At 41.4% G+C, this 16747-nt stretch overlaps 3 protein-coding genes across 4 annotated transcripts; 1 reads left to right on the top strand and 2 right to left on the bottom strand.

Moving 5' to 3' along the window:
- Window positions 1-3: 3 nt before the first annotated feature.
- LOC117540319 lies at window positions 4-3456 on the bottom strand (the record flags this gene model as incomplete). The annotated part of the gene is made up of 14 exons (XM_034206933.1): window positions 3336-3456; window positions 3188-3258; window positions 3009-3104; window positions 2808-2932; window positions 2256-2399; window positions 2090-2176; window positions 1838-2002; window positions 1673-1769; window positions 1373-1590; window positions 1135-1291; window positions 648-856; window positions 450-567; window positions 123-322; window positions 4-54 (listed from the first exon to the last, which is right to left on the bottom strand). Coding segments are annotated over exons 1-14 (1758 nt in total), but the record flags the coding sequence as incomplete, so codon positions are not given.
- A 1455-nt stretch (window positions 3457-4911) lies between these two features.
- Window positions 4912-6402, top strand: LOC117540298 (zinc finger MYM-type protein 1-like). Its single transcript, XM_034206904.1, has one exon. It carries the CDS (start codon window positions 5173-5175, stop codon window positions 6061-6063), a length of 891 nt encoding a protein of 296 aa, XP_034062795.1. The 5' UTR covers window positions 4912-5172; the 3' UTR covers window positions 6064-6402.
- Window positions 6403-10354: 3952 nt separating this feature from the next.
- LOC117540320 lies at window positions 10355-16747 on the bottom strand. Of its 2 annotated transcripts, none has more exons than XM_034206935.1 (21): window positions 16654-16747; window positions 16509-16567; window positions 16348-16434; window positions 16145-16266; window positions 15911-16051; window positions 15701-15778; window positions 15448-15612; window positions 15057-15159; window positions 14406-14626; window positions 13829-13985; window positions 13534-13745; window positions 13341-13455; window positions 13051-13265; window positions 12832-12946; window positions 12586-12755; window positions 12407-12501; window positions 11683-11813; window positions 11096-11285; window positions 10807-10948; window positions 10609-10693; window positions 10355-10462 (listed from the first exon to the last, which is right to left on the bottom strand). In XM_034206935.1, exons 1-21 carry the CDS (start codon window positions 16674-16676, stop codon window positions 10386-10388), a joined length of 2703 nt encoding a protein of 900 aa, XP_034062826.1. In that variant the 5' UTR covers window positions 16677-16747; the 3' UTR covers window positions 10355-10385. The 2 variants fall into 2 exon arrangements, with proteins under 2 accessions (XP_034062826.1, XP_034062825.1); XM_034206934.1 differs by having other exon boundaries at window positions 15448-15615.

Consider the following 16747-nt stretch of genomic DNA (forward strand, 5'->3'; position numbering starts at 1 on the left):
ACGATCCATCAGAAGCAGGTCAATTCTGGATTTGACTGATTCTGCAGTGAGCAGCTGTGGAAAAGAAAGTAAAGTTAGCCAATGCAGAAGATCTATGGTGGGATTTTGTAGTTTTGACATACCTCGAAAACAGCGTCCTTGGCAGTGTATGGCAGAATGAGGCTGAGGTGTGTGCCGTTCTCATAGAAATTGTAGTCTTCAGCCATCTCAGCCGTCAGCTCTCGAGGTCCAACGATAGCCTTGAAATTAGAGCCGTGACTCCCGAACTTCACGCTGATGTAAAACTGGTTCTGGTCACAGGTGCCAGCCATGATGGGTAACACTAGAGCAGCAAAACATGCATTATCCATTTGATTGTGTAGCTTTTACTCTTATATATGTTTTATTTAATTTTAGAAAACACAATTTGCATGAAGATATTGTCAAAAGCAAATTCAATATGATCTCACCAATATCCTGCAGAGAGGCCTGCAGGTCGACCGGGAGAGCAAAAGGAGTTTCTTCAGGCAGGACGATCAACCCAAAGATCAAAGGGAGGAAGTAGGATGTAACCAAGCGCTGAGGATTCTGCAACAAATGAAATAAAAGCTCAGCAACACTGACAATATGCTGGTACAAAGTGATATTTTGAATCTATAATGTCATACATGTTTTAAGACAACATCGGCATCAAAGGGCACTTGAAGAGAGAAGCTCTTGGAGCCATTAGCCAAGCTGTGTTCCTGGACTGTGAAGCCTTTGGCATTGCTCTCCTCAACAGTGAGGACCCCGGTGGAGAAGGTGATGTTCCTCAGCTCAACGTCATGGAGGAAGGTTCCCAAGAGAACGCTGAACACCCGAGTCTCTGGGACAGTGTCTGAGGAACAGAAAGTGGCAGGTTTACAACTTCTAAACCAGCCTCAACATTGATAGAGAAAAATTGAGTAGTTGGATTGAGTGCTATTTAAAAAAAACAAAAAAGTACCCTTTGTAAGCAAAAGTAGATTTTGTACTTGGCTTCAAATCCCAACCAAACACACCATTTTGCAAAAACTGAAGACTTTATTTAATGGGTTTAGCAGTCTTTAGGATATATCCGAGCAAGCCCGAGTTCAAATGTCATTTTTTTCATACCTACTAGAAAATGTGACTTACCATCTTGGATTTGGGGAGATTGAGGCATCAGAGGGGTCATGATGGGGAACAAAACCTTGTATCTGGTATCATCTTGGGTGTCATCTTCTCTCCACAGTACCTCAAGCATGGGCTCCACAAAGTAGGTGATGTGGTACTGGTAATCTGGGGCATGGCTCTGCAATAATTCATGACATTTCAATAAAACATGCAAATGCACTAGTGACTCTTGCATTTCTAATCTAGAGATTTCCCCAACCTTGTAGTAACCATCAGGCGAGCCCACTGGGATCTCGACGACGATGTGGAAGTCTGTGGTGCTCAGTGTGTACCCCCGTGCGGCCATCTGAGATCTATCAAGCCTCTGCCCGTTGATTCCCATGTGCATTTCTGAGACTGTAATTCTGCCGTCCAACAGAGGAGTCACACGGCGAGGTACGTGCCAAGAGATCATATCCTCGGTGAAGAGGACGCCACCTGTTAATGACAAAATGGAGCTGTTGAGGTTAACTGCAACAATTAAGCTTACTGTGAAGGCAATATGTTGCTCAGGACTCACCTTTGGGACAAGCAGCTGCCAAGTTCACTACATTCAGACCCTGTGGTGCCATGTAGTAGGCGCTCACCCTGAAAACTTCCATGGGGACTCCAGCCACCTAAAGAGAGGAGAGGTTTAATATAATTGACAAGGAGGGAAAGGAAAGAAACACTGTGTGTTGCTTACATCCTCTGAATAAGTCTCTGCTGTATTGTACGGGCTTCGCATCACCAGGCGACTAGAGGTAGTTTTGGCAGCGTAGCCGGCTTGTTCAGCCTCTTGCAACACCATGGCCACTGGTTCTGGGGTGTAAAACGTCATCTTCCAGATACCTTGTGATGCACCAGAGGCCTACAGGAAAGAACAAATAATAATTAAATCCTCATTGGTGTAGGGAGGAATTAAACTGTAGTATCTGAACAGTTTAATTCAACATACTTCAAGATTGGCGTTGAGCTTCTCGTCTTTACCATCCCAAGTCTGACCCTTAGCTTCAGCATCAAGGTTAGCCATGTGGTGCGAAACCTAAAACAGAAAATGGTGGTTTTAGCATTCGTTTCCATACACACAAGATGGTGGACTCATCAATGTAAAGATGACCTACTTCCATGTAGTTCCTGTCGCAGAGGATCTCCCTGGAGGCCCAGCGTGTGTAGCTGCAAGTCTGAGACACATCATGACTGACCACGTCTGATGGATTCTCGCCGTACATCTTGAGTCTCAAGCCAACGTTAAATGTAGCATCATCCTATAAATATAAAAAAAACTAAATTAAGTAAAACTGCCTAATATTCTTTGGTTCCAGCTTCTTTGTCATTGAAAATGTAATATCCTTGCCTTCAGGGACACATTTGAAGTCTAAATGGATATTTGTGTATGTAACAAACAAGTCAAGAAAGTACCTAGTAGATTAATTGAGGAATACAGTTTTGAGTGGAGCAATGCTAATATTTTAGGGATGTACCAAACAAAAAAGGGAAATGTACTTTGGGTCTTTTAACGGTAAGGGGTTACAAATAAATTCAGGGAAACACAAAAATGGGAGCAACCATGTGTTTGTTGAGCCATTAATTCAGTCACTTGACAGAATTAGCACAGCTAAACTTGGTAGAAAATTACATTGAATGCTGTTAAACCACTTTAGCTCAAAACAAACCTTGTTGTCCACAAAGCAGCCCATCAGGGAGGTGTAGATTCTGGTGTTACCCCACGGGTCAGACTCCATGCTGTATCCACACTGAGCAGCCATGCTAGGTGTTAACAAAATGTGCTTGGTGCCATCTGAGGGGAGAAAATAAGCTTTGTCAGGGACCCCTTTCCTCAGTGATCAGCTGCATTATTAGCAGTTAATACTTACTGATAGCCTCCACCTCAAGCTGGTTTCCCACTGCTAAAGCCTTGTCCAACGACAGTCTCATTACATTTGCGGCACAGTCAGACCTTAACCCACTGCCTGTTAAAAGAAAAGGCTTGTGAGGAGAATGTAAACCGACTTAATATGCTGTGTAAAATGACTTAATGAGAATTGAAGCTTACTTGACTGCGAATGTAGCTTCACATTAGGCCTGGCTTGACACAAGATGATAGCTGCAGCCATCCATAACAAACTTGAACACATAAAACACATCATTTAGAGACAATTAAGTACACACATAGAAATAAATCTACAAGAAATGTAACTTACATGTTCCCAAGCCTTAGCATGTTGCAGTTTGTAAGCAGTAAAACCAAAAAGAATACAGTCAGTATCAGAGCTTGGCAATGTCCAGCACACCTTCCAACAAAAACACAAGTCTAAAATGAAGGGGACTGGATGATTAACTGAGACATCAGCAGCTGCTTTATATTCCACTTAACGACAAAGCACAGGTGAGGCTTGTTAAGGATTCTCCACACACACACACACACACACACACACACACACACACACACACACACACAGTGGGTGTCTGACTGTATCCATGCATGTTTGACTGTCTGCAGGTGAAAACGTATCACTACTACCTGTCCCAAGTGAACCTGCTGCTACACAATCTGCAGGAGAGACATTGATCCCACACACACACACACAGTGGGTGTCTAACTGTGTCCATGCATGTTTGACTGTGTGTGCATGCAGGTGAAAACGTATCAATACCAATCCCAAGTGAACCTGCTGCTACACAATCTGCAGGGGAAACATTGATCCCGAGTACCACAACACAGTCTGCAGCACGTGACGCCACAAAGGCAGCAGCTGTTGACCCTGCCGACTGGCCATCCATGTCTGATAAGGTAAGAACAGAGTTTGTGAGCAGAGGACCCTATCAGGCAAAACCACACTTAATTTTTCCAAAACGACAGGATGGGAGAAGCTGCCACCACCAATACTTTTATAGAAAACTGGTAAATGGGGAAAGAATCAAGAGAAGCTGGCTATTGTACTCACAGAAAAACGACAGCCTTTACTGTTTTTGCTGCAAGCTGTTCTCCCAGAAGGAATACAAATTAATCAGTGCAGGACTAAATGACTGGAAAAATTGCCACCAATTACTGAAAACACACGAAAACACTCCAGAACATACATGGAATCATGGAAACAGTTAGAGTTTCGATTACAAAAGGGGAAAACTATTGATAGGACTGAGATGGCGCTTACAAACATAGAAAGGAAGAGATGGCGTGAGTTGGTAACAAGGTTGGTCGCCATCATTCAATCATTAGCTGAGAGAAACATGGGCCTCAGGGGAACATGTGACACACTCAACAAACCCAACAATGGCAACTTCCTTAAAGAAGTGGAGCTGATGGCAATGTTTGACCCTGTAATGAAAGAACACGTTGCTAAAGTCAAAAGGGGTGCAAGCCATACCACATATCTCGGAAAAAATATTCAAAATGAACTCATTGAATGTATCGGTGAGAGAATCAGTGCCCACATGATTGAAGAAATTAAGAAGGCTAAATATTATTCCGTCATTCTGGACTGCACACCTGACATTAGCCACACAGAGCAGTTATCAGTCATCTTAAGGATTGTTACAATGGAGAAGATGCCACAAGTTAAGGAACACTTCATGGGGTTCCTTGTTGCTGAGGAATCAACTGGCGAGAGTTTGTCATCCCTCATCCTGGACAGGCTCCAATAACTGAACATCCCCTTTGAGGACTGTAGGGGACAGTCTTATGAGAATGGTGCCAATATACGAGGGAAAAACAAAGGAGTTCAGGCCAGGTTACTTGAACTAAACCCGAGGGCACTATTCGTGCCATGTGGCGCACACACTCTCAATCTGGTGTTAGCTGATGCAGCGAAAAGCTCCCAAGATGCCACTGGATACTTTGGCTACCTCCAAAAGCTTTTTCCATTGTTTTCAGCATCCACAAAGCGCTGGGACATTTTGAAGAGCCATGTCACCACTACCTTGAAATCATGGTCTGAAACCAGGTGGGAGAGCCGGGTCAACAGTGTGGAAGCTGTGCGATATCAGGCTCAACATGTTCGAGATGCACTTTTGGAGGTGAGGGACAAGGCCACTGACATGATGATCAAAATAGAGGCACAGTCTTTGGCTGAGGAAGTGGGGTCCTACCGCTTCTCCATTTGCACTGTGGTGTGGTACGACATCCTTAGTAAAGTCAAACAGGTCAGTAAGGTCATGCAGTCTGTGTCAATGCAACTTGACATCGCAGTTGACCTCCTGAGAAAGACAAAGGCCACCCTGGAAGACTACAGAGCCACTGGATTTGCCTCTGCTCAGATCAGTGCTAAAGACATGTGTGAGAACATGGATGTGGATGCTGTCCTCAAGGAGAAGAGGCTGAGGTCAACCAAGAGGCAGTTCTCTTATGAAGCACCTGATGAGCCAATGGCAAATGCCCTAAAAAAGATGGAAGTTACATTTTTCAACAGGGTGGTTGATGTTTGCATCACTTCCCTCAATGAGCGTTTTGAACACCTGGAAGAAGTTCAGGCAAAGTTTGGGGTGCTTGTCAACTTCCCCGAACTGCCCAGAAACGAGTTGACAAAGCAGTGTCAAACACTGAGCAACACCCTGAGCTCTGGCGGACAGTCAGACATAGATGGAAAAGAGTTGGCACTGGAGCTGATGAACTTTCCAACTCTCCCCGCACCCACAATGACCACCCTGGAACTGTTGGTGTTCTTGGAAAGGAAGAACCTGAGGGAGGTTTATCCTAATATGTGGGTGGCCCTCAGGATCGCAGTCACTATGCCAGTGACAGTGGCTTCAGCAGAAAGAAGCTTCTCAAAGCTGAAGTTAATTAAAACCTACCTGAGGTCTACAATGGTCCAAGAACGCCTCAGTGGACTTGCCATCATCAGCATTAACAGTGATGTTTCTCGTCAGCTGTCATATGAGGATTTTATTGATGACTTTGCAGCAAAGAAGTCAAGACGAGTGCAATTCTGAGTGTTTAAGTCAAACAAGTCAGTAAGGTATTTATTTATTATTACAATATGTGTGTTCAAAAACAGAAATGTAATTGTTCTTTTGTTGTATAAATCGTTTTTATGTATTTGTTAATATGTTTTCATTTATTTTATTTATTTATTATTACAATATGTGTGTTCTTAAGTGTTCTTTAAAATAGTTCTATAACTCCTTCTGTGGAAGCTACTTGTTTATTAAAAGATGTTTGTTGAATTATAACTAAAGCAAGTGTAGTTTTTGTATTTGTGGGGGGGTTAGTGTTTTCAATGTATACTATAGGACAGTAAACCAAAAATATCATTTAAAAACTGGAGAGATAAAAATATGAATACATAAATGAATGTTAACTAGGTCAAATAAGATATGAATGAACAACAAAAATAAAATAAGTTACATTTATTGGCTATGGTAGGTTATTGGTTATGTTCACATACTCATTTGATTATTAAAATGTTAACTGATCTTTTTCATATGGGTGTTTTAGAGTTGTACCCCCTAGATCTAGTAGTAATTGTGTGCTCAAAGTGCACCAGATTGAAGCATTTTACCCCCGGACCCCCCTAGAGGATGTGACGTCCATCCCCCAATTCAAACATGTTCATACAATACTGAATACATTTGAAGCCTTTTTGCCTATGTCAATAAGTTTCTGTTTTTGTAGTGTATTCGTCTTTTGTAGAGATTTTTAATTTATTCTTTATATATTCTATGGGGGGGGGGGGGCGCCAGCTAAAATCTCGCCTAGGGCTGCAAATTGTCTAGAGCCGGCCACTATATTTGTTTAAGCACCGGATCGGCAAAACAGGAGAGTGTGTGCACCAGTCTGCCTTGATCTATGTATTCATGTCTGTGACTCTCACAGTAGCCTATCTGCTGCCCACAGCTGTTTTATAGAAGGAAAACCTCCTTCACTTCATGACATCTCTGCAGCACCAGGAGGCAGCGGGAGGGTTAACTCAGCCTCTGAGAAGAGGAGCGTGCAGTGCCTTTCACGCACCGCCTTCGCTGTGTTTACCTTCAGAATCATAAGGCTAAAGAGCGACCGCAGGCTGATGTGTTATAACCACACACACCTCTACACACACACGACTTAAACGCAGACTTTTGTTCCTCCATGTTTCGTTATTGTTCCACTGAGCGGACCCGCCCCTTTTTTTTCAAACGCTCCATTTTTGGTCCATCTGCGGCGGTAAAAGTTGTTGTGCGCTGTGATGATTCGGCTGTACCTTTAACAGGGTTGCCAACTTTGGGTACCTGGCTGGAGTGAGATTTTGATATCATGGGTTTAATTACACATATGCGCACTAAATGACTGCTATCGTGTCAGTAGCGGGATCTTAGCATGATATATATACAATATATACAAATACACAATATTGGACACAGACTATAAAGGGCGCAAAGTTTCATTCACTAATGAAAGTCAAACACCTGTTTGTTTCCACTGTTTTATTGTGTGCCTGTCGCGATAAGCAATTCATTGACATATCGTACGATAAATAAAAATGAACTTGATAAATGTTTTCATTTACATGAGGATGTGATTAGCAGTTTGAAAGGATGTGATTGAATTATTATTTTATATTATCATTATGTCAGTGGTCTAAAATGATACAACGGTGCCGACAATATTATCGTTTACCCGGAAAATGTATCCAACAAAATTAATTATCGTCAGAGGCATGAAACACACAGACACAAACAAATCTACAGACTTACTCCAAACTGCCAAATATATTAATTAACACACTCTCACTCTCATATACTCTTTGACTCTATTTTAGCCTAGTAGAACAATAAGCAGCAGACTTTTACTTTTTATCATTTTTACTGGATCTCAGATCTGCGCATGCGCAATACGGGTCGGGGATTGACCAACCGGCTCCCACTGCTCTGCTGTCTGTTATAGTTGTTAAGAGTGGCGTGGGCGCGGAGGGAGCGGGTCGACAGCTTGAGCAGCTGTCAACTCAACATTGTAAATAACCAACCAAAAACGATCACCGGTTCATCTTGTTTTTGGCGTGAGAATAGTTTGGGCAGCGTGAGAGCGTGACATTGAGAGTGAAAGCGTGTGTCACACGCCAGATGCGTGAGAGTTGGCAACCCTGACCTTTAATAATGAATATTAAATGTTGTGAGGAAATCTTTCCACCAATAATTCCAATAAGTAATCCAAAATGTATTCACTTCCGGTTTACGAAAGTAACTGTAATCAGATTACTCGTTTTTCAAATGTAACGCGAGCTGAATGCAGTTACTTGATTTTTGTATTCTGATTACGTAACGGCGTTACATGTATTCCGTTACAACCCAACCCTGCCCCCGCATTAAGGAATATTCCTTCTTTTCTCATATGCACAAATCCTTTTCTCGAATTGATTATTTATTCATCGATGCCAAACGTATTACCAAAGTGTCGTCAGTTAAATATCACCCTATTGTAATTTCCGACCACGCTCCTCTTTCTCTGGATATTTGGATTTCACCACAACCACGATACTCAACGCTGTGGAGGTTTAATACTTTGCTGTTGTCAGATGACAAATTTAATACATTTATTGCAACTTCAATTGATAATTTTATTACAAACAATCAAAACGACAATGAACCCATCTCTTGTTCTCTGCTGTGGGAATCATTAAAAGCCTACCTACTGTGGAGATTGATGTAAAGTATTATGGCAAAAAGTTTGATAGTGTAATTCTGGTATATTCATTTTTATGTCACCTGATATAGGCTATGGGATGTTAAGTGTTAGTTTGTGAGAGAAATGTATGTGCGTTCATTTCAAGACTCCTAAAAGAGCAGGAGAATTGAGTCACACACAATTAGAGAGACAATGGTCCTTCTGATTCTGGGTGAGCTGACTTCGGGTGGATGGAAGTTCAGAGATGGCCTGGGGGTATGAAGACAGTTAGGCGTTGCTGGTGAGCTGGTCCTGAGGAGGTCATGAGATGATGACTGTTACATTTCCAACAAGTATGGCTTTCATAAAGAAACACATGACTTATGTGATAAGATACATGATAAGATGTGTTTTGTTGCAAAGTGAGCCTGTTTTGTTTTCTGCTGGCCCGCGCTGATTCACTGTGACACAGCATATTTTGCATCTCCCAATGAGATGACCTGAAAAGATGACCAGCTGACCTAACCCCTCCTGTCTTTTCTTGTATATCTCCTGTGGAGTCCTGGCGTTCGCTCTCTCTTCTCGGGCTGCCAGGACCGAAGGATCTACGCAGCACGCCTACTCCTTACATTACAGTATAATTGTATTGTATTATATTGTATTGTAATGTATTATATTGCATTGCATTATTACCTTTTATAATTAAAACAGATTGTTTAAACTGGTATCATGGTGTTCTCTGATTTCCTTCCTGTTATGATTTTAAGCAGGACTCGCCAAAACGACACACGGAGCCGAGTGGGGTTGTAAAAACCTCAAAACTCCGACAGGCATGAGAAGGGCCTGAGGACTTTTAGAGAGTTTTATAAGGATAATACCTTTCGTAGTTTTACTGATATATCAAGGGAATTTGAACTCCCAACATCTCACCTTTTTCGTTATTTCCAAATTAGACACTGTACCAAATCCCTGTTTCCATCCTTTCCCTCTCTACCCCCTAATCAAATATGGGATGAGTTTCTTTGTTCCGATCCCCTTCAAAAGTCACTTATTTCAAAAATATATAACAAACTCCTGACCGATGACAGCTCACACACACTGCTAAAATCAAGGCTGCGCTAGGTGTGAGCTTGGGTGATCACTGGTGGGACACTGCTCTTAACCGGATTCATCCTGTGCTCGTCTCACTCTCATACAGTTCAAGGTGCTGTACAGGGTTCATTTCTCAAAGGCACGATTGTCACAAATATATCCCACTGTTATTGACATCTGTGACGAATGTCAAGCCTCTCCCTGCAACCTATCCCATATGTTCTTCTCCTGCCCATTAGTGTTTTCCTTTTGGCAGAAGTTTTGAGGATATCTCAAAAATACTCACTGTGAAAGTCTGTCCCCATATTGCCATATTTGGGTGCCCAGAAGATTACAACAGATACAACTCGGGGTAATTGGATATTCTGGCATTTACTTAGTTATTGGCAAGACGACTTCTTCACTAGAAATCCAAAAAAGCAGTACATACTACATTTAAATATATGTGATTTGGAATGGAGAATCAGTTTGGACCTCCCCATAACCATAGAAAACACAACTATAGATGAAAAAAAATCTCCAATATTCCCAAGTAAATACTATAAGTGTGAATTATTTTTAAAATATTTTATTAGGACTTTGTTTAGGAGCGCATTATAATGATTGGTCCTGAAGTCACGCTTTTGAAACCAGGGTCATCTGAAACGGCAAGTTTTTGACCTGTGGGAGAAAAAAAAAAAAAGATAAATATATATATCTTCGCCACTTTATTCAAAAGCCATCGTCACATTTTATAATTTGAGCCAACACGTGTAAACCTTATTGTACATTACTGGATAATGAAATCAGCATGTATGAGAGCATACCCTTCATCGTCTTGTCCTGGTCTGAACACTGCACATCCACTGGATTTCTAACATCACAGATGACCACCTCACAGTGGACAAAGACCTACAAGATATGAACAGATTTAAGGGTTGTTATAGACAGCGTACTTTGGTTTTCCAAAATCTGAACATCAAAAAATAAAAAACAAGACCATTTATTCTTATGACTGATAGTACCTGGCGGTTCAAGTTATCCTTGTCTTCAGCAAAGGCAAACATCGGGACCTCAAACCGCTTGAAGCTGGAAGGATAATGATCTCTGCCCTTAGGCAAAACAGAGTGGAAGATCACTGGGTGCGGGTCCGTTGAGTTTGCACAACTGATGGGGGAAAAAAAATTATTTGATTTGGGTAAAGATGTCCTAAAGTCTGTAAAATGAGCACCCTATGATTTTTAAACCATCCCTTTTGTACAGTTTGACAAACAGTTCATTGGGACAAGAAAAAAAAATATATATACAAGTTACCCGTTAACAATGAGGTCCCATTGAGGGAGGGACATCTTGTCCTCCTCCAGCGTCGCCCAGCAGTGCGCCAGCTCAAGAGATACTTTAGGGTTGTAAGATCCCATCAGTTCCACCTCGAAATACAGCGGCTGTTGTAGGTACTTTGTGATGGGATCGTCCTCAACGCGGTGAAACGCACTGTAGGAGTCGTCTTAAGTGAAGCAGAACATGTTGGCCCGAATTATTAAGGAATATAAACATTAAGGTACATAATGCAGAAGAGTTTAACCTCAACATCCCAGGTGCCAACTCAGTTCATTGGTTTAAAGATTAACTTTATGAAAAAAAACATTCCAATTACTTAAAGTAACTAGATTCATATGAACTGTCTCCAAGTTACCCAAAATCCTGCATTTTGATAGAAAGTGTTATCCTGTCTCTTTGCATTAAGCTTTTTCAACGTGTTGACATGATTGAACTCTTATTTCCCCCCAGTTTCTAGCTTTGGGAGGGTTTCCAAAGACTTCAAAAATAAAGCTAATCCTTAGCAAGCATGCGAGAAAAAGAAAAAAAAAAAAAAAAAACAAGGCCTGAAGAACTTTCTTTACCCAATGCAACTCTCATTTCAACCTGCATCTCGCCTCGTGCATCGTCAGCGTACGGTTCACTCCTGCGAGGTCGGCTGTTGAAGCCCATAGCCTGGTTTGTGTTGATGTCATAGTAACAGAACACCTTAAGCCTGAAAGAAGAAGACTCTTAAGTGGGAACACTTAGAACTGTTAAATTGTTACCCATTGGCACCGTTAACATCTGGGATTGCACCATAGAAGGCTTTATGGCGTACCAGTTGACTTCTGATAAGGAAAATACCATTTAAGAGTCTTTACAGTTCTAAGTTTTGTCACGTGGTTAGCCTACAAAGTCTCTGCATTTGTTTTAAAGTTGGCGTCAGACTGTCAGTTTACATAATGGTGAACATGAATGTTTACGGCTACAAATAACTGATTTTTGAAATGTATTTTTTTTGAAGTTTTCCCATTGAGTTACAAATATGGTTTTTGTAACTGAAAATAGGCCGCCTTTAACCGTTTTGCTCCAAAAACATGCAACTGTGAATAATGTCCAAGCTGAGAATTGTTCTTTTCTGACCAAAAGTCTAAAACCCAATGACCTGAAGTTTATCGACAAACAGAAAGCATTAAAAAGCTGACATTTAGAAAACCGGAAGCAATTTGTGAATTAATCTTCCATGTCATTTTTCAAACAACAGCTTTGATAATAGATTAATCATCCAACCTTCAGCTTGGTGATTCTAAGTCTCGAGATACTCACTCAAACTCCGGCTCCTTCGACTGTGACAGCTTTCCCAATTCAAGTTCATCTGTGATGGAGATTTCATTCTCATACAGCATCATATTGGGCAAAAACTAAGAAAAGACAACAATTGAAAGAAGTCGTTTCTCAGTTTTAATCCTACCGCAATCAGCAAGCTGTTTAGCAGCATGCTTTACCTTTCTGGTCGTCCCACAGGAGTTTGCAGTGAAGACAAAATAAGCGTACTGGTCGTTGCTGTATGTGGGGCCACAGGCGGGGTCTCTGAGGGTGAGCCGTCGGGGGTTCAGACTGGGAACAGACTCCAGGGTTATAGCCATAGCCGTGATGGTCCCATTAGGGAAACACTCTGAAAAAGACGATCAGACATTTGTATGCATTGGAGATTCAAGCCTACATAAGAAAACGTATTCTCTTTAACAAACCAATCAGCTTTGTGACGAAGTTGCAAGCCAAGGAGAAGTCTTGGATAGTTTTGTTGGTCTTTGGATATCTCAGAGTCACATCCAGTCTGCTCTTGATGGATGACGACGCAACAGCCTGAGAAGTTTCCAGAAACAATACATTATGATTTATAGAGGACTATCATCTTGACAAATGTTGCTAAATCCCTGCACATTTAAAACTTTGGTTAAGAGTCATACCTCGACCGTAGCATCAGCTGCAGAAGATGGTACAATCAAACTGAAATGTGTGTCGTTGCCCATGATGCCGTACTGCTGAGCCAGGCTCTCGTTCAGCATTCGTTTTCCCATTATGGTCTGAAAGTTGAATCCTTTGGTCCCGTATTTCACGAGGACATAGAAATTCTTATCATCACAGCTACCTGAGACAGAGGGAGGAGCTGCAGAGGGAGGATCTGCAGAGGGAGGAAAATACTTTGAAACAACTGTGCTCGTTTTGTTATGAATTCCTCTTATCCATGGGTACAGACCTATGTCTTCCAGTTTAGCTCTCAGATAAGCAGTGGCAGTAAATGGAGCATGCTTTGGCAGGACCAGGAAGCCAAAGGTCAGATAAAGGGTGTAAATTGTAACCCCCATTTCTTTCTGTTGGGAGAAACAGATAGTTATTAGCTGACAAAAGAAAAAAAGAAATGCATTTCCCACGTTGAGTGTAAGGCTCACCATTTGTCCTACGACACGGTCTGTGAAGGGCACTTCAACAGTATAGACCTTGGAGCAGCCGTTAGGGGACATGTTGTCAAAGACTTTAAAGCCTCTGGCAAAGCAGTCGGCCAAGGACAAAACCTCATAGGGGGACCTGATGTTCTTTAGCATTACATCAAAGCCCACCGGCCCAATCAACGCCTTAAACATCATCTCCTTGGGAACAGTGGCTGTAGGTCAAAAATGAAGAAATTAAGGCAGGTTGCAATTTATGTAAAAAAAGTAGCATGAGTACCAAGATAATATGACTCACCGTCAATGACTTGTGGAGGTTGAAGCAGCAGGGGGGTCTCGACGGGGAGGAAGACTTTGTATCTCGTGTCCTCATTAGTGTCGTCTTCAGTCCAGAGCAACTCGAGCATCAGCTCATTCATATAAGAAGTGAAGTACTGACCATCCTGGACATGACTCTGCATAAACAAACATCCTGAGTAAGGCCTATCCTGAATAACATCATCATCTACAGATTAAAAGAAAAAGGGAAATTTGTCTGGCAATGAAGCACTAGATGATGCAACATTCAAACATACTCAAACGATCTGTTTACATTTGTTTTGTAGGCCTACATACCAACAGGATTTCAGTAGCGTTATCTTCCATGAAACAACAAAGTGTGAATGCTTGTTAAACTGTCTCTAAAGTCTAAAATGACTTTAATGTACCATTTAACTACGCCGATTTCTCCACTGTTGTGAGAAATTCTTTAGATCCAAGAAATATAAACATCTACATTTTGCCCTTTTGTAGTATTTCAGATTTTTTTTTTTGCATAGCTGCATGCATGACTAAAACGACCTCGTCAATTTATGGACTAAATTGTTTTATCTAACCTTGATCTGGCAACCAGCAGCCCCAATAGGAATTTCAACAATGACGTAAAGGTCATCGAGAGTCAGGGAATAGCTTCTGGCCGATATCTCTGTAGCTTCGAGCTTCCTCCCATTGACGCCCATGTTCACCTCCAACAGTCTGAAGTGTTTCGGGCAAATCAGAGGGGCAATGCGCCTCGGCAGGAACCAGCGGATTGAGGTTTCAGTAAAGAAAACCCCACCTGTACACCAAAAAAAAAAAATAGAGCACTTAGGGTCTAACATGGAAAGTTTTAAGGAAAAGGGCTAACGTTTCGGAAATAGTGAAATCCTCAAAACATTTTGACTGAACAAATGGTTAATCCTTCGTATTTTATTTAAACAATCTCAAAAAGGAGAATTCAAATTATGAATTTAGCAGCTTTACAGCGACATACAGTAACACATCATTAAAGTGTCATTTAAATAAATAAAGCACTTCTTCCTAGATACAAATTCTGGTGGGGAAGATATTTTTGGCTGCATTTTTAGAAAAGTTTGATATTTAAAAAAATGCTGGAATCAGAAATAATAGTGGCAGATGTTTTTTTAAATTCCTGACAGTAAAAAGTGCCCCAAATTCCCAGTGAAAAACACTAGAAGACATGACATCAGTGAGTCTCTTTACATTACCCTGAGCTTGAGGACAAGCGGCTCCTGCATAAAGTTGAGTCGTCAGCTTCGTCTTCTCAAATATAATCGAGGTGCTGAGCACAGTCATCGGCACACCTGCTACCTGTGGGGGGAGATTACACAACATGTGGATGTAAATGCATACTGTGGTAACATAATCATTTCCCTCTTAAAAATATGGGGGGTTATAAATAAGAACTCACTGATTTAAGAGTGCCAACTAGATTCCAGACAAAGTAATCCATTTGAAAGGCAGTCTGATTACATTATTGTATCTATGGCTGTAAGTAAGCAAGTACCTAATGGGCTGCAAGTGATTCAACAAATCTGCCTGAGGGGAAAGATATCAAGTGAGAGTTGTTTGAATCTCAGTGAACTGCAGTCCACTTACATCCTTGGTGTATGTTTCACGTGAAGGATTTGGGCTTCGCAGAACCAGCCTGGTAGGAGTGCTTGAGATCCCATAACCATTTCTCTGGGCTTCGTCCACCTGCATGACCCTCTCCTCAGGAGTGAGGAACACCACTGTGGCGATTCTGAAGCCTGCGTCCATGGGCTGCTGTGAGGCAAATATCAAGACATTACAAACAAGATGTTTCTAGAATAAGAAAATAAAAAAAAAAGGCAAAATTAGCCAATCTTACCTCAGCAGCTTTTCGGGGATCCGAGTAGGGGTATGCAGGCAGGTTATAATCATTTGGAGCTGCTTTTTTCACAGACACCTAGAAATGAGGCCACTCCATAAGTGATAATCAATCTCTGAAGTGACATGAAATGTACCGGCCTTGACACTCATACGAGGCATCAGGCCACTAATCATCTAGACGGGAACATGCCATGCTGCGTTCACTTGCCTCCATGTAGTTGGGTTTACAGATAATTTCCCGGGAGGCCCAGGAAGAGTAGTAGCAAGTTTCTTCCACCAGGTAAAACTCGTCTACCACATTGTCAGATTGTAGCCGCAGACCTAGTTTTGTTGTGAATGCTTTATCGTCCTAAAAACACATGGAAACAAGTCTCAAAATGAATTGCCACGTCAAAAGAAACATTTGGTGCTGCGTCACAAACTAGCATTCAGTCGTTTTTACCACATTTTGAGCAAAACAGTTTTGGACGGAGGCATAAATCACAGCGTTTCCCAGGTGGTCTTTCTTGATGGTGAAGCCACACTTAGAAGATAAACTTGGCGTGAGGATGATTGAAGAGTTATCTGAGGAAACAAACAAGAACAGTTTGAATTAAAAGTTAGATTAAGTTAAGAAAAAGCAATATACTTGAAATGTCAGCTTACTTATGACAGCGGACACTTCAAGAAAACTTCCTCCAAGTCGACTGACATCCACACGCAGCAAGTTTCCAAGGCATTTAGAGTTTATCTCTGGGATTACACATTTATATTAGATAGCAGCACACAAGTGTGTTGACAAATATCACAAAATGACAAAAACGTACTTATTGGGGGCTTATTTTGTGCCTCAATGTTAACAACTGCTACAAGGAGAATGAACCACCTGAAAAAGATTGAATATGTTTTAAATGTATAAAGAAAAATAAACCTTAATTTAAAATATATACATAAAAAAACAAAACTACAAACCCCAATCCAGCTAAACAACCCATGGCAAGAGTTGGGAGACTGGTGAAGGTCCCTGGTTTTTGCACTTTTTAAATGAAGTTGTTGAGGATGAGGG

The sequence above is a fragment of the Gymnodraco acuticeps genome, unplaced genomic scaffold, assembly GCF_902827175.1.
Source record: "Gymnodraco acuticeps unplaced genomic scaffold, fGymAcu1.1, whole genome shotgun sequence".
Classification (NCBI taxonomy): domain Eukaryota; kingdom Metazoa; phylum Chordata; class Actinopteri; order Perciformes; family Bathydraconidae; genus Gymnodraco; species Gymnodraco acuticeps.

Excerpts from the sequence above, each read along its gene's own strand:
- LOC117540298 (XM_034206904.1), top strand. The coding sequence starts at position 5,173 with ATGATGATCAAAATAGAGGCACAGTCTTTGGCTGAGGAAGTGGGGTCC.
- LOC117540320 (XM_034206934.1), bottom strand. The coding sequence starts at position 16,676 with ATGGGTTGTTTAGCTGGATTGGG. Across the intron at positions 13,986-14,405 it reads CTGCTGGTTGCCAGATCAAG|AGTCATGTCCAGGATGGTCA; the intron begins GTTAGATAAAAC and ends TTGTTTATGCAG. Across the intron at positions 11,286-11,682 it reads TGAAATGAGAGTTGCATTGG|ACGACTCCTACAGTGCGTTT; the intron begins GTAAAGAAAGTT and ends GCTTCACTTAAG.